This window comes from Pantherophis guttatus, chromosome 7, assembly GCF_059756535.1.
Source record: "Pantherophis guttatus breed Tessera chromosome 7, ASM5975653v1, whole genome shotgun sequence".
Classification (NCBI taxonomy): domain Eukaryota; kingdom Metazoa; phylum Chordata; class Lepidosauria; order Squamata; family Colubridae; genus Pantherophis; species Pantherophis guttatus.
The window spans coordinates 26,002,264-26,022,741 of NC_142069.1; the positions used below are offsets into that span (position 1 = coordinate 26,002,264).

At 37.0% G+C, this 20,478-nt stretch overlaps 2 protein-coding genes across 8 annotated transcripts in view; one reads left to right on the plus strand and one right to left on the minus strand.

Moving 5' to 3' along the window:
• Positions 1 to 3,966, minus strand: part of PRDM4 (PR/SET domain 4) — an 18,569-nt gene extending 14,603 nt beyond the window's left edge. Inside the window, exons 1-3 of one of the 7 annotated variants that reach the window (XM_087873817.1) lie at positions 3,320 to 3,788; positions 1,647 to 1,813; positions 927 to 1,006 (exon numbers count right to left, since the gene is read on the minus strand). Coding sequence is in view for 2 of the 7 variants with exons in the window: in XM_034403581.3 (XP_034259472.1) it covers positions 3,385 to 3,410 (26 nt within the window). In the remaining 5 variants the exon portion in view is untranslated. Of the gene's footprint in view, positions 1 to 926; positions 1,007 to 1,646; positions 1,814 to 3,319 lie in introns of all 7 variants that reach the window. The other 6 variants (XM_034403584.3, XM_034403586.3, XM_034403587.3 and 3 more) reach the window with 6 other exon arrangements.
• A 3,301-nt stretch (positions 3,967 to 7,267) lies between these two features.
• Positions 7,268 to 8,083, plus strand: ASCL4 (achaete-scute family bHLH transcription factor 4). Its single transcript, XM_034403337.3, has one exon. It carries the CDS (start codon positions 7,399 to 7,401, stop codon positions 7,966 to 7,968), a length of 570 nt encoding a protein of 189 aa, XP_034259228.2. The 5' UTR covers positions 7,268 to 7,398; the 3' UTR covers positions 7,969 to 8,083.
• Positions 8,084 to 20,478: the final 12,395 nt, after the last annotated feature.

Sequence of the window (20,478 nt, forward strand, 5' to 3'; positions counted from 1 at the left end):
ATTCTGATTTCAAATAAAGTGCAATGGGACAAGAAAAAATTGACGGAGATTTTAAAATATCCTCATACTCTAGAAAAGCAATCTGGAATTCCAAATCAGCTGTGTGTGGAAGTTCCCATAAGTTAAAATCTTTAAGAGTTTGCTAACGTTTTAATTTCTCATGCTTCTGTGTGCTTCCTTAATGGTTACCAAAACTAAACTGTAATAAATTCAATACCAGTAATACCAGTACCAGTAATAAATTCAGTATTAAATATAAATATAAATAATTGATTTAAAGAAAAACCATTTAATGGGTACTGGATGCAATGGACATTTTATCGGGGCATCCCTCAAAAATAATAGACAAGTTCATTAATCCAAACAGTTTAGATCAGATATTAAAATCTACATAATGTACATTGTGACATGGTTTACATAATTCATGTTGTTATATTATCATACAAATACTGTACATCACTGTGATTGACATCGTTCAAGTTAAACAGGTATTTCGGAATTAACACTCCACCCCTGAATGATCTGTTAAAACTGTAATTTTCAAAATACTGCATGCATTAATTCACCAAATCACAGCAATTCCAAAAGCAGCAATTCCAAAAGCTTATAATTCTTACATGTTAACTGCCATCTTTAAAATGTTGCTTGATTATTTTAAAAGCTAATAAGCACAACTAAAAATCACATTCTTTTTAGACTGATTGGAACTATGATTATTTTAGAAGGAAAAGATATTCATGAATTTTATCCTTATTATTGCCACACATTAGAACCCACTGCAAATAAGGTAGTTGTAAGTCAGCAAAACATTTGTAACCCTGATCATTATCTAATCAGAGTTAAGCATACTGAATATGTTTTTTTCTTCCCGTCTTTGTTCATTTAATGAATATTTAACTCATTTAGGCTTTGTAATTGACACTTACTCTGATCAACATTGCCTGGATTCACACAACAGAAACACAAGAACTAGGTTCTGAACCAGTCCCTTTTTTGAGCATACCTCCTATTTGAAAGAAAGCAAATTAATAGCAGTGATTCCCAGAGGCAAAAATGGATGTCTTTCAAAGACAGATAATTCTGCTACAACAAGCAAAATTTGACCAAATTAAATACAGCAATGTAGATTCATCCAGCCAAAGCTCACAAACAATAAAGCAGTAGAGATGTCACAAAATTTTCTGAGAGGCAGGATCCCATTCCCAATGTCCCCGAGATTAACCATTCTCAGGGACAGATTATTTTCTTTCTTTCTTTCTTTTCCCCCTCTTTCTTTTCAGAAAAAGGACTTGTCCTTTCACTGAATACAGATAAGCACAGGCCCCAAGAGGTATAGTTTAGAAAAAGAACCACAGTCCAGGCCTAAGGTGTGCAATGGACATATGTTGCCATCATTTGTGCACCGGATATGAATAAGAGCCCCTTGTGTACCATAATGATAGAGAAATCCCAATTGTCCCAGGCTCTTGCCTACCAGGAACTTGATGGCCATACATCATGTCAAAATTCAGTCAGAGTTTGTAGCAACTATATAACAGTAGTAAAGAGAAATGACAACTAGCACTATCCTGATCCACCCACACATGAAGGATGTTCTTTGCTGTAAGAAACATAATTGAGGAAAAAATATCAATATATCAACTCACTCTTAGACCTTAGTTTGTGACTAAATCTTCTTTCAACTACAGCTTTCATTTACAAAAGGAATAATGCTTGTAGATGGAATATGAAGATTTTATATTTCCCAATCTCAACGATGTCTTCTTACACCATTTTTAGCATTCTTAGTATGGGGATAGACAGATCACTTACACTGAAATGGAAGAGTTAATACACTGAATAGACTCACTGTTCCAGTCTACACTGTCTTTATCAATATCCTCATGAGGTATTTATACATCAATATCAACAATAAAAAAGGATTAGTCAATCACATTTTGTATGACAGTTCAATAAAACCTGACTGTATTTTTACTGGCTTCAGGTCTTTTCAATTTACATATACTTTGGCTTTTATATATCGGTACTTTGACTTGTAATTAAGTAGATGCTAATTAACCAATAATGTTAAGTCCCACAGCCTGAAAGAACATGTCATTTGGGAATCTTCTTTCACTTTAGTAAAATTTAGCAGAAGCGTTTCTGATTTATTCACAAAATAACAGCAGCTGCTTAATCTTTGAAGAAAACTGGTTCATCAAAGCCTATGCCACAAGGACATTACTGATCTTCATTATGTAAGGAAATGGTAATAAGGATATACTGAAATACTAGAATTAGTAGAAACTTGTTATTTGTTTCCTGCAACATACACATACATACATACATACGTTTGTGTGTGTGTTTATATATGTCTTTGTATACCTGCATGCTGTAAATATTTGTTTCCTGTGACACATACATATAGGTATATTGTGCCTTTGCAGTTATAACACGAACATGCCACATTGACTAACTTCCTGGAACAAACATGTTGTTATTGGGGTCTGTTGTAAAGTATCTGGTATTTGTCAAACTAGAGTCTTATCTTTCTCTCCCCTCCACCCACAATGTATCAGATTGGAGATGCTAACACTCAATCTGTGTTGAGTTCCGTTCCCTTCACATCAAGGGGTCAAGTGGTTAATTGTGAGAACAAAGGAAAGAGGTAATGAGGCTCATTAAGAGGCTCTACCCTGTTCCAGGGGGTACACAAATCAAAGATGTCAGAATTAGAGGTTTATGACGTTCCTAAACAATATAAAAGGGATTCACATTCCCTCTCATTTATAGCTCTTACCTGCATATATCTTGTATGTGTTTGGAACAGCTACCCATTTAAGCTTGATCAAGATGAAATGCTATGTTATTCAAGCCTCTGTTTAAGTTTCTTGTTTGGCATTTATGAGCTTAAACATATTATTATTGGACCTTACATCTACCCAATGGTTATCTTTAAAGACTTCTGCTGTTTAGATGCAAATTAGTTTAATTTGCATCTAAAAGATAATAAATTAATCTTCTCATCCTTCCCACCACCCATCTCCTTCCACTTATGACTGTAACTTTGTTGCTTGGATCCTTATATTGATATTGTTTCCTGATTGCTTATTTGTACCCTATGACTATCATTAAGTGTTCTACCTTATGATTATTGATGAACGTATCTTTTCTTTTATCTACAGAGAGCATATGCACCAAGACAAATTCCTTGTGTGTCCAATCACAGTTGGCCAATAAAATTCTATTCTATTCTATTTATGATCTGCATAAATTCCTGTTTCCCCTCAGAGTGTAAGTCATTCATGACAGAACTCTAGACATGTTCAGAGACACTCACCTAAAAACTCAGGCATCAGAAACAGATGTAGAATCAATTCGACATTTATACGAAGCCATACCCACATGCAATGATCCCACCTGGGATGCATCTGCCGGCGAGGCCGAGCCTACGAGGGCCCCAGTGGCGACGGCCTTCTCCTCCTCCTCCACATCTGGTTCCCCTTTTCCAGCTTTTGTCCTCCAGCACCTTCCACCGCCCAGCTCCAGGCAAGCCGGCATCAGTCTAAGGCGGACCCAGCCACCTCCCGCAGCACCTGAGCCCAGGCCGTGGACATGCCACCGCCCACCGCCGGAACCAGAACCGCCTCATGAAGTACCCGGCGGACCGCGGGGAAAAAAAGGACATGGGGGGGTTGGGGACAGAAAGAATTGGGGCACCAACCGCGCAGAGCGCCCCCCTCCGGAAGGGGCGGTTGTGCAGCTGTGGACGGGATCCTCCTCTGAGAGGCAGGGGGCGGGGTCAAAACACGGTACGGAGATCATTTCCGGTTTGTGCCGTATCATGGAAACGCCCTTCTCGCTACTAGTCCATCCTCCCTTTGCTGTAAACGCAGGCGTGACGTGTCGTCCGCCGCTCGCGTAAACTCCGTGTAAATATCTGCCCGGTTGATTTCTGCTGAGTTTTCTCCTCAGATCTTCGTTCCCAACGTGATCGGCGCTGCCTAGAATACGGAAAACGTTTTCTGACGCAATCTGCGCAATGTAGTGCTACGGTTTAAACTCCACTGAAGTTACTGGGATGAGCAGGGTTTTCTCAACCTCGGCAGTTTTAAAGCTGCGTGGACTTCAACTCCCAGAATTCCTCAGCCAGCTTGGCTGGCTGGGTAATTCTGGGAGTTGAAGTCCATGCAGCTTAAAGTTGCCAAGATTGCGAAACGCTGCTTTAGAGTACAAATCAACGTTATATGTTGTTTTAAAGACATGAAAGGCTTAGTTATATGATAAATAATGTATAATGTAACTAAAATGATTTCTATGGTTTTTCTATCACATAAGACACCTTAGCTAAATTTCATTTAGTTTATATACTATGTTAATTGTTATAGCAAAGGCTGATTGCAATTAAAAAGAGTCATTTTTTACAATTATGCTGTTGTTTTTGTACATATTCAGTTATAATAATGGCTTCAACTTAAGATGAATTGGATATTTTTTTTTTAAATAACATTTTTTGGAATTTTACAAGACATTTAGGCAAATACATTCTTACACATTTCAGAAAAACATTTACATTGGATAGTGTTATGCTATAGTCTTCTGACATAGAACTGGGAAAATCAGGTGCTGAATGTGCTTTTTAGATCCAGAATGCAGCCAAACTAAAAGGCCAGATCAGAAAGCCACAACAGTTAATTGCAGAAATATTTTCCAAAAATTACAATAGTATAACTAGCTACCTTGACTGCCAGCTGTAACTGAAATCACCACACAGGATAGGAAAAACAGTTCCCTCCTTCCTCCAAGAAGAGTATGTGGCTGTCAGGAAAATCCACTACAAGAGGGTATGACAAAATACAGTAGGTCTATATCTTTCTCTTCTGACAGCTGAAAGGATAGTGGATTTCTCATTGTAATGTATAATGCAGTCAACCTTCCTGGAGCTGAGTTTGTATACATATTATGATCAATTATCTCACATGCATACATGCTGCATGCTTTATTTAAAAAATCTGCACATTTCATTCAGAATCAAACAGCAGTTTCTCCCTAAATGTGGTTTTGTCCTGTTGTAATCTGGTCCTCCTTGTCCTTGAAGTTGCAAAGGCAAATGCCAGAGAAAAATGCAGATGGAAGAGACCAGCAAGCATTGACTCCTGGTACCAATCCCTTCAAAGAGATTCATCTTAAAAATTCATTTCCCCCCCCCACCCCGTTCCTAGATGACCAGTTTCTTTTGAGGTACGTGAGTTCTTTATTGTAAACTGCCCAATGTAGACATGCAAAAAATAAAATTATTTTACTGTACTGCTGAACAGCAGACAGTTCAGGAAATTAAGACTTGTTCACAAATTCCAAACATGATCAGCTCTACTACTTCATTCTTATAAGGACAATATTTTAACACTATGAAAAATGGGTAAATAATATAAAGGTATCCGTCCGTGTGCATAAAATGGAGAAACACAATGCTACTATAAAGAACTTTTTAAATAAATGTTTTCTTGGGGCAAATAGAGCTGTACCCCAAACATTCCAAAGGACAAGTCATAATCTTCTACATGGAGAAGAAGGTGGCACAAAGTACATTAAATATACTTAGTAATATTAACTTTGTAGTCAGCAGCATCTGCATAAAATGATGACACCAAAATGATGGCATACATAGTGATGTTTCATGCAGATCCTGTTTTCCTGATAATTTTGCCATTACTCTGTCCTGCCCTTTCTGTGGATACCATGTCTCTTCTGTAGATCCAAGTAGCAGAAATTTCAGTTGGACTCATAAAAAGACACTTTAAAAAGACACTACAAGGGTTTCACCAAAAAAGAAAAAAAATAGAGTGATCCATTAAAAAAACTGTGAATGAAGCATTGGCAGCATTGAAACAAGAAAATAAAATTTTATTCTTCCAGTTCTATATTCATTTCCATGTGGAGAAAAGGGAAATGGGACTGGCTTGGGGGAAACGTAAAGAGCTAAGGATATCTTTTTAAAAAGGAATAAAAAGTACCTACCTAGAAACTGAGTCAATTTGCTTAGATTAGTATCTAACACAATTACATTTATCGTATTTTCTTATATTACAGTTTGAAGAACAATTCCTATCCCTTTTTCGTAAGCAAAATAGGACATGTGTAATAGGATACTTTATTCTGTGAAATATGTTTCTTTTGAAGTGGAAAATGCTTACATTTCCTTTTGTTTCATGAACAATACCATTCTTAAAGTTACAACATTTTCAAACAGAATTAATTTCTTTTCCTGAAAAGATTGAAACCGTTTTTTAAAAAACCAGGAAAAGTGAATTTTTAAATGTGGGGTAGAACTCTGCCATACGGGATGCATATAAAACAAGGAATAATTATAGTGGAACTAAAATGATCAATTTAGTAGTGACAATGGTGCACATTATTTATATAGTATAATTTGAAGTATAGATGATTGCTCCAAGACTCATTATATCTATAATTCACGAGAGAGAACAAGGGGAAAAGGGTTGGAAATGGTTAAATGGGAGAAGAATAAGATGTCCTTATTACAGTTGCATATATTGAATTTAACAAATACCTTCTTTTGCTGCTGTACACATCTTAAAGAATGCTAGACAATTCCTACCAACCATGTTTGGAAATATGCCTCATCTGTCACACTCTCAACCACAAGGGAGCACTCTTTCCCTTAATAGTCTATATCTCACATTTCTGCACACATTCACACGCACATGGACATACAAATCACACCACAACTTGTCAGATGCAGTTTAAATCTGCAAACATCTATGAACTGACTGATGCCATTATTTTAGAACAGCGGAAGCTGCAAAATCTGCCCTCGTGCTTTGGATTTCAATAAAGGAAGCCCTTGGCTAATTTTTTCATCTGACAGGAGATCCTCGATTCTTGAGGAAAAAGAGGTGGAGCTTTGGCAACTCTTGTCAAATGCCTGCAAACTTTTCAAGTTATCCATCCTTTTGGAGGCAGGTAATATCAAAGAGTACTGCGGATTACAATATGTGAGGAGTGTTTACAGCCTAGAAGATTATTTATGTTTGGTTTTATCTCTATAGTCACACATCCAAGCTTGAAGAAAAGAAACACAGGAACCCTCTCATTATCTTTTGAAATATGAAGATCAGAGGAAAACCTGGGTTTAAAGTGTGGAGTGATGCTCCTAGAAACCTGCTTATAAATTAGAAGGCATCCTGATTCACTAATAACAGACTAAGGAACAGAACTGATACTTGGATAGAAGAGCGGAATTTCATGGTCATTTTTACTGCCATGGACCTTAAGCCAATGCCTACTTCTCTGATCACCACAAATTGTGGAGCAGAACATCTAGCCTATTTGACCTCTCCTTCAATGGATAAATTCCAGAAAGCCTATTCTGGAATTTGACTCTGAATTGCTTCTAAGATGGGAAGTAAGAAAGATGATGGGCTCTTGAACAGGATCTCATGTTCAGGACCAGCATCGCTTGGAAGCAGTCATGTTACCAGTTCTCATGGTTTACCACTCCGAGAACCATTTGGCATCCCTCTTCCTTTTGGACAAACGTACTGGGACCATCAGCCTTACAATGGCTATTCAGGAAGATTCTCTTATTTACCCTTTTCTGGGTATGTGGGAGTTTATGACTACTCATTTGAGCCAGCTTTCATTCGGAAAAGGAATGAGAGGGAAAGACAGAGGGTTCGTTGTGTAAATGAAGGCTATGCACGCCTCAGAGACCATCTTCCCAAAGAACTTGCTGAGAAGCGTCTCAGCAAAGTGGAGACTTTGAGAGCTGCCATCACTTACATCAAACACCTTCAGAATATGCTGGAATATCATCCTTTAGGAACAAATAATAAGACATCCATTCCAGCTACAGATGCACCGGGAGTTTCTGGTTCTAGTTTAAGAAGAGAATGCAACAGTGATGGAGAATCTAAAACTTCATTAGCTTCATCTCCTTACAGTGAATTTGAGGAAGTTTGTGGTTAGGAAAACAGTCTATAGAAACAAACAACCTCAAAACCATCGATCTCTTTCCAAAAAAAAACCGCCAAAGAATTTCCAATTTTTTGTGGATCACCTGGAGGACAAAAAAAAAAGTCATCTCTAGCAAAAGAATGGAAAAAGATATTGAGAAAACTGTTTCCAGTATAATTCATTCTTGGCAATCTTCAGGTGTTTATGTAAGAAAAATATAACATAGTTCCTAACATTTCCTTATTTATGTTATTGAATATTTTATGACTGAGCTATCTTTTCTAAAATTGGAAACATTATTGACTTGTAATCTTTGTTTTGTTTTGGTTTGGTTTAGTTAAAGACAACAATACAGTCAGATGTGTTTTTCCTCCTCTCTTGCAATAACGCTCTGCTTATTAAGACACTGTCCAGGTTTAGTGGACACTGGGCAATAATGCTGTAATTAATAATAATTATTATTGGTGGCGCAGCGGACTAAAGTGTTGTTAATTAGCACTTAGCTGCCAGCTGCCTGCAATTACTGCGAGTTCAAATCTTACCAGGCTCAAGGTTGACTCAGCCTTCCATCCTTCCGAGGTAGGTAAAATGAGGACCTGGATTGTGGGGGCAATAAACTGACTTTGTATAAAAAAGAACACCGCTTGGGGGGGGGGGCGAAAGCCCTACTATGCAGGTATATACAAAAGTATGAAGGCTATTGCTTAATGCATTGTAAACCGCCCTGAGTCTCCGGAGAAGGGCGGCATATAAATCGAACCAATAAATAAATAAATAAATAAATAAATAAATAAATAAATAAATAAATAAATAAACAAACAAACAGATAAACAGATAAACAAATAAACAAATAAACAAATAAATAATAAATAAATAATTAGCAGAGCATTATCTCTAAATAAAGTGAATTATATTTACACCCCAGGGAATGTTTTGAAACTTGGGATAAAGTCACAATTATCTTGACTTTAACGGGGTTTAAATTAAATTGCTTTGAAATTGTTCAACTGTTTACAATGAGATTACTGTCTTCATATTTTAGGGTTTGCATTTAGGATGTGCTAGATTGAAAAATGTGAACAGAACTTCATGTTTTGTCAATATGTGATTTCAATGTGCCAGATAATGACTAAAATAAATGAAATGTGTTTGGCTGTAATTTCATTTTAGGTAGCTCTAATGTAAGAATGAAACACATTTTTTCTGATGTTCTTGTTTTGCTTATTAATAACCAACTTATATGTGCATATAAACTTAATTACTATGGCATTTGGGTGATATATGTAGGTTTCATGTGTATGCAGACTAATGTGTCAAAATGGAAGGAGCAAAATAAATACAGGCACAATAATGGGTGATCTTCAAAATGCCAAGATGATGAAAAATATGGATAAAGAAGCGATTGAGACATAATTTCAGTGTGATGGGGAAGGGAATAAAATCTAAAAAAACAAGATTTGGATGATAAAGTTTGCACTTATCCCCAGATTTGCAAACAGTATGTTTGATTGGATTTAGAGAATAGGCGCAAAACTTAGTTGTACTTATTAAGCAAGAGGAGTCTTAAAAAGGGAGGAGGTGTTGCTCCATGCATTCCCGTTACTGTGAATTAATTATTTTGCAAACCTAGCCAAATGGCATCAGAACAAAGGAAGCTAATTTAAAATAAGCCAGATCATTAGTCTATCAAGCCTATGTATTTATTATGATAACTCCCCCATCCCCATTCATGTCTTACTTTGCATATAGTCATGCACTGATGTGACACTGAAGGAAGAATAGCCCTAATATCATATATTTGGGCAGATCATACTCCACCAAGCTGCTGGTAAAGAACACTTGTGAAAAGATAACATGAGAACAACTGTCTCTTACACACAGATGCCCCAAAGGTGCTTTTTAAAAAAGGCAACTGGACTTTGAAAAAACAAAGTCCAGTTGCCTTTTGAAAAAGCATCTTTGGGACAACCAGGACCTGGATGACTGAGAATCTCCATAGTCACAAATGTAACGTTTGAAACGTTAATCAATTAATTAATTAGACACCAGGGGTATGGTCTAAGGATGGAGCCAAGAGCATGAAACTACAGCTCCTTGTCTACCCATGATTCAAAAGGATGGATTTGCTTTCAGGGAAAATACTCTGATCCAAGAAATTTTAACTCCAATGAAGTGGAATTAAAACTTTGAGAAAAGAGTGCCAAATCACACACTGGGTGGAAAGCAGTGGCATTTACCTTCTACATTTTGTGAAGTGTTTTATAAGTTTATTCTTTGTGCTCAGGTATGCATTCTATGGTATGTGTGGGTTTTCAAATGTTCAGAAGCTGAACTTATATTGATCTTGGGTTTTTGGAAGAGAATGAAATACTTTTACACTCTTGACACATTTTAAGCTGGTTGTGAGATATTATCCAGTGACTAGTTCAGTTCTGGAATAGCCAGGAGACCTGTATCTTTGAAAGAGCTCCATATGGCTGCAAAAATGCTCTTTTATTTTTAGTTAAAAATATAGAAGAGATTTCAGTCACATAATGTTTCGCCTTGGTAGGTGCTTCCTACATCTAGTAGTAGTAGTTTTGAAAACAACTTCAGTCCCGGTCACCTCCACCACAGATTCTTTACAGATAAGAAAGCTATGAATATTATTCCGGATAATATTGCTAATATCCTGCCATAAAACAACTGCAGCAAAACCCCAACTTCATTTTCAGCAAGCTTCATGCTGGAATTATTTTTAATCCTTATAATGCATAGCAAGTGAATAGGATTCTTGTTACAGAAAGCAGATAATGATCAGAAGTTTACACTCTTTGAATTAATGTTTGATTAAAAACAAGACCAGGCAATTCTCTCCATATGACATGATTACTGTTTGCCATAAAAATACTTCACAGATTCCATTAGATACATGGTCAACAATTTTATCAGTAATTAATTAGCAGCCAAAGAATAAATGTTGATCATTATCCACATGTGTTATATCTCAAAAATGGATTCTAATTTATATTCGTGATTACATAGTTGCTATTAAGAGTAATATGGTCTACACGGCAGCAAGCTTATGTCTTGTAATATGAGTTGCTTTTTCATTTAAAAGCAGAGTTCAAAAAAGTATTATCTATGAGTAATGTACATTAACACAGAAACACAACATGAGTGCTGTGAAATGAAATTGGTGGTAAAGTACCATGAAGATAAAAAGCTTTAAACAAGTATAATTATAATATATATTACTATTAACAGTAAAAGAAACTAGAGCAAACTGCTAAATATAATGGGATGGATCCAGATTTAGGTAGGTGAAACTGAGCAAGCTAGAGTATATTAGTTTGATCCTTTCCCCTAACATTGTATTTTAGAGATTCTATTAAGAATGGGCTATCGTTTTGGCAGAAAATTGAATTCTTCTGAAACAAGAATTCGGTTTCTGAAGCATTTGTTCTGTCCAGAGCTTTGCTAAATGAATAATGTAGCACCCTAATTATTGGAGTCTCCCTTTGCTTCCATTCAACAATGTAGTCCAGGGGTGTCAAACTGGATTTCTTCAAGGGCTGGATCAGCATTGTAGTTCTCCTCCACAGGCCAGCCGGGGGTGGGTGGGTGGGAGACAGGACGGATGCCTCCTGCAGCACCCTGATGGCCAAAATGGGGTACCGGGGGGGGGGCTCACATAGTCTCCCATGCCCTGTTTTGGCCGGAAGAGTGCTGCAGGAGGCTGTCCAGTCTGAAAATGGGATGCAGGGGGGCATGCGAGTACCCTCAGTGCCCCATTTTGGCTGCCAGAGGCACCATGGACCAGTCCTTTACTATTTCCAGGCCAGCCCCATAGGCCAGATTTAAGCACCCCGCGGGTCAAATCAGGCCCACGGGCCTTGAGTTTGACACCCCTGATGTAGTCCATTTGCAGAGTCTCTGATTCTTTGGCGTATTCTCTGGGGAGGTGGAGGCAGAATGAAGCTACCATAATAATCTATAACTTGTTTATATTGAATTCATTTTAATATGACCATGACAGTTCTTTAAAATGAGTTTAAGAGGAGATATCACACAAAGTTCAGTCTATATTACTTGTACTTGAACATAGGAAAATAACTCTTTGGCCCTTCTATAAGCTTAAAAAATACAATAATTAAAGTTTGGTGATACCAGCACTTTGCCTTAGGGCTATTTGTGACATTAGACCTAATTTCAATCTCTGCCCCTCTAACTATTAATTTTCCTTCAGCCTACCACTTGAAAGAGAAATAGGATGGTAGAAAGAAAGAAGATACAAAAAAATTGGAATCACTACCCACTTTTGGCTGCAGTCTCTAGCGCTGCTTGTTCCATCACCATAAAACCTCTAACATATTATGCGGAAATGTTTCACTACTCAAAAAATATTGCTCCTCTTTTGGATAAATTCCAGTTTCATGTTTCTTGCATTTTGAAGAAGCTTATCCAGAATATTTTTACTTTGATGAAATTCAGTTTTCTTTTAGGCATTTACATCTAGCAAGAAGACAACAATAGAACTGAAGATAGATATCAGGCAAATGTGTAAGTTGCCCAAATATATTGTCTGTTGCTCACTTAATGGAAAATTAGTCATATATAATTCATGCAAGAGGAATGAAATTTTTAAATGGATAAGATAGGATAAGATGGGACACGTTTTGTTCTAGACTCTGAGACTGGATTCATTTTAATATTTTCTGGGGCTAAACTTTCACATACAATATTACAATTTTCCCAAACATTGTTATCTCCCTTATTTCTGGATGCAAGTCCCAGAATTCTCTTCTAGGTCCAAATTCTGGGAATTCCACACATGGGAAGGGCATCTAGTTTGGGAATTTGCTGTAGCATTGGGAGTCCTATTGAACACAGCTACAACTCAATCATGGTAAAATCTCATGCTATTATTTTTAAAGAGATATTGTTGACTGTTTCTAATTTCTGTCATATGTCTATTTTTTGTTATTTGAATTACTAAACATGGATACAAATTTAAAATCTCAATAACTGAAGATACTGAGATCACGAAGCTGTTTACTGACGAAGTGAGCAAGTTTCAAATAAAGCAATATATACTTTAGTCTTTGCTTATATTCAATTTTGTCTAGACAAATATTTATTTCAACTTCCAAACTACATTCGTTCCAGTGCTGACATAAGGAGGAGAAGAGGGGGCAGCTGGCAAGAGGACGCTTGACTTTTCACCTACTTATTTTCCCTGAAGATAATATCCCCTAGGAGATGGGATGGGAGGGGGGACATTCCTGGGAGCTGAAGTAATAGATATGGGGAGAGTGATTTGGAAGATGGCCAATGAGACACAGAGAATTGGGGAACAGAAAGGGAAGGTTTGGGGTCAGGAAGTCAGTGTTGGCTACGACATAATCGGGGACAGATTGTCGTGCTTAATAAATGAAAGATTTCATCGAAGACTATTTGTTTGGAAATGCAATTTATTTGAGACGACCCCGAAACCTGACATTGGAGTATATTATTATTAAACTTTGAAAACAGATAATGACCCAACCTCACATATTTTAATTAATGTTTGAATAAATACAAAGACCAGGAAATGTCTTCCCATATGACATGATTACTGATCACCATAAAAATACTTCACATATCTTTCAATACATGCTCAACAATTTTATTAGCTTGCTTTAATCTTCTAATCAAATATAGGCAAACAAAAATGTCCATTAAATGACAAATTTACAAGCACTTTGATACTATCACTACTTTTAAAGTGTATAATCTAATTCATATGATTCTTTGGAAATTCCTAAAAGCTTATTTAGTTGGTTTTTCCCAGCCCCCAGTAATAGCTTCACTAATGTTCCTTTCAAGTTAAATTACTCTGTTTCAATAAATGACGATAGATGTCTTAGAATTAAGGAACAAGGGCTCAAAAGAAAATGAATTCACATTTGGAAAGACCATCTGTCTCTGAATAACTACAAGACATGAAGCATCATAATTCCAATAATATATCACAATATTATATCAGAAGTATCATAGTTCCTGCTATCCAGGAATTTCATGAGAGCACATTGCTCCCAATATTTTTCCATCAGAAAGATAACAGGTTATAGCTGAGAACATGCAATTTAAAATATATGGCTAATTATAAAAACAAACTACTTCAAATTCCCAGGTATAAAGAAAATGTACATATTTGTGTTTAAGGATTAACAATTAAATCAGAACTCTGGGCAAGAGAACAAGGGAAAGAATAAGTGAATTACCCTAACCAGAACAGATTAATAATATATACATTAATACTTCCCTAGGGGAAAGATTATGGTGTCATATTACTTATATAGAGAACAATCAGTTTTCTAAATATGGTTCCTATGCAGCCAAAACAACCAACAGCCATGGGCAATGGGCAGGTATTACATAGACTATCAAATGCCACAATTTCCAGAAAGTTATGTACTACAAAACATTTAAAACCAACACCCCTTCTTAAAAAATTGTGTATTAAACAAAAACATCACAATGCTCAATAGTATGGTTGGTGGCCATAAAAAGTAAAATATAATTAGAGAACAGAAATTATGTAATTTATTCAATTTAGAATGTAGAATATAAAATAACAAAGTTTGATAGGAACTTGGAAGTCTTTTAGTCTAATCCCCTGTTCAAGCATGAGACTTTATACCATTTTGGACAAATGATTGTCCAATCTTTTCTTGAAAACCACCAATGATGGAGTACTCACAATTTCTGGAGGCAAGCTCCAGAAATTAATTGATTAATTGTTCTCATTGTTAGGAAATTTCCTAAGAAATTTCTCCTTAGTTCTAGGTCGGATCTCATTTAATGGTCTTGCATCCCATTCCTTCTTGTCCTGCCCTCAGGTGCTTTGGATAATAGGTCGGTCCCCTGTTTTATGTGAGAGCCCCTCATGTACTGAAAGACTAGTATCATGTCACCCTTAGTCTTTTTCTTAGACAAACCTAGTTCTCTCAACCATTCATTGTACAACTTAGCCTCCAGACTCCTTATCATCTTTGTTGCGTTTCTCTTTTTAGGGTCTCAGCATCTTTTTTGTATCATGGTGACCAGAACTTCTATTTTAAAGAAATGAAATGAAAACGTTTGCTGAAGTTATATTAAAATTTAGAGAATATATTTATGGTGATATGGAATACATGACCATCAGGAGAGAATATAAGTGTTTTCTTTCATAAGCAAAACAGAATAGCAACAAGAAATCCCTAATTTCATTCAGATATAACCCGGTCCAGCTCTACTTAGACATTATATTATATAATAACATTATTCTCAGGCATTCACATGCTTACGACAAAGTCAAACCAATGTTTAAAAAGTATTTCCAATATAAACTTCAAAAGCAAAGTAGGAACTGCTAGGAACAATGATTGAAGTGAGATAGGTATAACAAGAACACTGGAACATGAGTTTAAATCTTTCTCATTTTGGCCAGATCACATTTATTATTTCTTTCGAAACATGCCTAGAATTATCCCACAAAGTTATTTTTTTTGTATCAGTCTGTTCTTCTCCGTTTACCATGAGCTTCTCCAATACATCTTTCTAGTTGTTTTGAAATATAAATTACATTAATCCTAACTAATAAGGCCAATGGGCAGAAATAATAGGTGTATAGTCTAGTATATATGGGGGAATGAAAGTTTTGAAAGAATGGAATGCTGATTTAGCCAAATTATCAAGGACAAAAAACTAGCTAATTAGCCGGTTATTCGACGTATGCTAAATAATGCATGATGAGATGTGTTACTCTATGAGAATTTCGAGGCAACACCCACAAGAGAAAAATCAAACCCATCTTCTATGGTTTCTCATTGGGAGGGATTTATTCCCTCATGAAAGAGTTGGCAATTCCTCTTAAGACTTGAACTTCATCCAAGTCATAATTACATCCGTTTGAAATTCCATAAACTGGGAACCAGCCTTCAGCTATTCAACAAGTTTCCTGTATACCACGTGCTTTAGCAACATACTTTGGCAACCATCGAGTTTGAGCTGCCCCAAACAGCCAGCCATTCCTCACTGGACACACCATGAAATGTTTGACCTGATTTGGTCAACATGAGCTGAGGATTCAAGGAAAATATCTGCCTTGCATTGGTTGCTGGAAGCATGAAAAAGCAGTGAAAGTTCTACTGCATTTATTGAAAGGGAGGTTTCTCTGGATTTCTTGAAATGGATCACCTCATGGGTTAAATGCTTGAAAGCACTGATTGTAGAGTGCTAATATGGACAATTGTACCATTAAATATTTTTTTTTTGAAAATTTCCTCATGTACACAATTGGTAATTATGCAAGAATTCTAATGTAATTGATCACCCACAGGAATTCAGTCATTGCATTTTCTGTTTCAGCACATTAGCATTTTTCAAAATCTACTAAACCACTTCTATTTAAAGTTCATTTCGATCTCATGATCAAAAGGAATAAAAGCTAAAACATAGCTACCATTTTCCTCCATTATAGGATCGTCTCCTGTCTGTCCCCTCCCTGCTTTCAAACAAAAGTACCTTTCATATTTTCAGACAAAAGCTTAGCAGCCTTTTAGCTTTGTGGTGGCTGAACTGAGGTAGTATTAAGCTGGAAAAGGAGAAAGAAAAGGTGATCCTCCAATATGGTCCTCTCAGATCCAGGATTGGTTCTCCAGAATATTAGGGAACACAGTGGAGGACTATTCCTTATTTCTCTTAATTTTATATCAGCCATTTCTAATGAAGCACCCTCCAAATATCTTGGTTTTGTAGCTACCAGAATTCTCAAATATTATGTTATGCAATTTCTGGAGTAACACATATGACCAGGGAAGGCAGTCTGGGTCAGTCTGGATCATTAGTGATCTGCTTGCAGAGGCCTCTCTAAATATCCTTTAATTCCCCAACCTCATATTTAGATACATTTGGAATACAGCCATTTACTGTATTGGAAAATTTATCTCAGTATAACTGTGGGACCATTATGGAACAGCCAGATTGCTACACTCAGAAAAAAAGAATGATTATTGTAGAATTTTCCAGATCAAAAAGTCTATCATTAAAATGGTGTGTTTTGCATTTTCCTAACCTACAACAACTTGTCCAAACTCTTGAAGAAATGACAATATAATAGAGGTAATTTGCATATTGTCATAATTGATTAAAGCTGATCTCAAGGCTGATGCTAACACAGACACATATGCATTCTGCATACATTGTTATTGTTGTTGTTCACTTGCTAAATTGTGTCTCATTCTTCATAACACCAAGGACCACAGCACATCAGACCTCCTTATCTTCCACTGTTTCCCGGAATCTACTACCCTACAAAATGACCTTGATCTGAATGGTCAAACAATTGGCAACTCCAAATCTCTGCTAACAAATGCTCAGTCTTGCACATTGGCAATAAAAATCAGAACATCAAATATAAGATGGGCGGAAACGATCTAAAAGATGACCCACACTCTGTTAAGGACCTAGGAGTACTCATTTCAAAAGATCTAAGCCTCAGAGCTCACTGTAACAACATTGCTAAAAAGGAACTAAGAGTTGCCAACCTTATTTTACAAAGTTTTCTCTCTGGTAATGCTATACTTCTAACTAGGGCATACAAAACCTTTGCCAGACCTATCCTTGAATACTGCTCACCTGCCTGGAACCCACACTGTATTTCGGACATTAATACATTAGAGAAGGTCCAGAGATATTTTACAAGAAGAGTACTCAACTCCTCTGCTCGCAATAAAATTCCTTATACCATCAGGCTTGACATTTTAGGCCTGGATAGCCTTGAACTATGCCATCTACGTTCCGACCTATGCTTAGTACACAAGATTATCTACCATAATGTCCTACCTATTAATGACTACTTTAACTTCAACCACAATAACACAAGGGCTATCAATAGATACAAATTAAATGTAATCCACTCTAATCTTGATTGCAGAAAATACGACTTCAGCAATAGAGTAGTAAATGTCTGGAATACTCTACCTGATCCTGTTGTTAGTTTCTTTAACCCCCAAGCCTGTTACCTTAAACTGTCTACCGTGGACTTTTCACATTTTTAAGAGGTCCCTAAGGGGGCGTGCATAAGCGCACCAGTGTGCCTACTGTCCCTGTCATACTGTCCCCATTTATATGTACTTATTTTATGTGTTTATGGCTATGTTTTGCTTATTTATATCCATTTATTTATGCCAATTGTCATGTGTCCATGTCTATGTCTATACTGATACTTGTTTCCTTGTACTTGTTGACAAATAATAAATAAATAAATAAATAAATAAATAAATAAATAAATAAATAAATAAATCTGTCCAAACTCAGGTCCATTGCGCCAATGACACTATCGAATCATCTCATCTTTTCCTGTCCCTTCTCTTTTTGCCTTCAATCTTTCTCAACATCAGGGTCTTTTCCAATCACTGTGTACATTGACAGAATTTAAACACTAATGATGAGGAGAGAGCAAGGGAAAGAGCAAAGTCTCTTTAATTGTAAATGGATTTTAGTCGGGAGGTTTTAAATTTTGGGCCAAAACTTGTTTAATTCTTTTAAAATTTTAAATTTTGTATTGGGATGTTTTTTATTCTAGGCTGTGCACCGCCCTGAGTGCAGAGGAGAAGGGCAGTATAAAAATTTAATAAAATAAATAAATAAATAATAAATAAAGTCCAACACAGACAAATAGCATTTAAGTTGGATTAGAAGCTATCATGAGAACACTTTAAAAGTTCAGAAACAGTGGTGGCCTACCACAAATATACCATTTGAAGAAGAAGTGGAGAACAACCTCTGCCAACTCTAGACAATAAACAGTAACAGATCATTTACACACAAATGAAAGTGAACTTAGTTCTTGGGATTCCCCCCCCCCACACACACACACCTTTCTTTCAGAAGGGGAAGATAAAAAGAAATTCACTTCAAAAAAGAAAATTTCCATTTGATCTATTGAGAACTCAAAGCAAAGGTGAAGTACCTTCCCAGCAGCAGGTCTTTTTCCAAAAGCACATCAAGTCATTCCCCCTCCCCCAATTTTTCATTTTTATGGCTTTCAGATAATAAAAGCCACTGCATTGGTAGTATAATGTATTTATCTATAATCATCAGTGATGAAGGAAGATAGTTAAGAAAAAAAAATTGAGCCTTGTTTGGCAAGATTTTCAGAAGTGTCTTTTCCTTTCTTTCTAGGCCTGACAGAGAATGATTGACTAAAGCACAGGTGGTATTCAGCAGGTTCTGACCAGTTCTGGAGAACCGGTAGCGGAAATTTTGAGTACTTTGGAGAACCGGTAAATACCACCTCTGACTGGCCCTGCCCCCATCTATTCTCTGCCTCCTGAGTCCCAGCTGATTGGGAGGAAATGGAGATTTTGCAGTAACCTTCCCCTGCCATGCCCACCAATCCATGCCACGCCCACCAAGCCACACCCACAGAACTGGCAGTAAAAATTTTTGAATCCCACCACTGGACTAAAGGTCACTTAACTGGCTTTGTAAAATGGGACTAGAACTCACACTTTCATGCTTTCTTGCCTGGGGCCTTATCCACTATATAAAACTAGTCCTCAGATAATTAAGAACAATATTTGTAATGAGAAAATAAACCATGGTATATAGCAGTGGTAGGTTGCTACCGGTTTGCTCCGGATTGAGTGAACCGGTAGCGGCGGTGGTGGGAGGCTCCGCCCACCTGCCCGGACATCTCTGCACATGCGCAGAAGCGTCGCGCGCATGCACCCATGAGCAAACCAGGGGTGGGTTCTACTTACCTTTACTACCGGTTTGCAGCAGGGCCACTCGCACGCGCTTGCTTCGCTCGCACGCACACACACTCTTCTGCGCATGCATAGACGCTTCTGCGCGTGCACAGAAGCATTTTGATGATGTTGGGGTCGGTGGGCAGAGTCTCGCACTGGTTTTACTACCGGTTCTATAGAACCGGTGCGAACCGGGGGCAACCCACCACTGGAGCAAACCGGTAGCAAATGAAATTGAAACCCACTACTGGTATATAAGCCAAGACCCTACTACATGGAGCAATAGATACCAGCCAGAAAGGGAACAAAAAGACCCAAGATAGGTTGATGAAAGAAAGTTATGATCCATGTTACAAACATAGCTGGGCTAGGATTTTTATTGTTCCATCACTTGTACTTCTGTTGGTAGTCTTCAGTATATTTAAACAATGATAGGTTTGCTTTACTATTTTATTTATATACTGCCAGAGTTCAGAATAGATGTGGTTGCTTTAGGACTTTTATCACAGTATTTCTTGCCTCAAAAAGCTGAGAAACCACATCACTGAATTCAACCACCATGGCTGGAATAGGTTTCAGGAACTGAGTTTATAGTTTCCTCCATTTTGTATTGTTAAATAGGAAGGAGATGAATCTCAAACATGTGAATGTTATAAAATATTTGCCTGCTTTTGTATTTCTTGAATTTTTGCTGATTGCTAACACTAATTATTATCAGAGCATCAAGTCAGTCCTATTGAGTGAACCAATATCACCAAGTTTG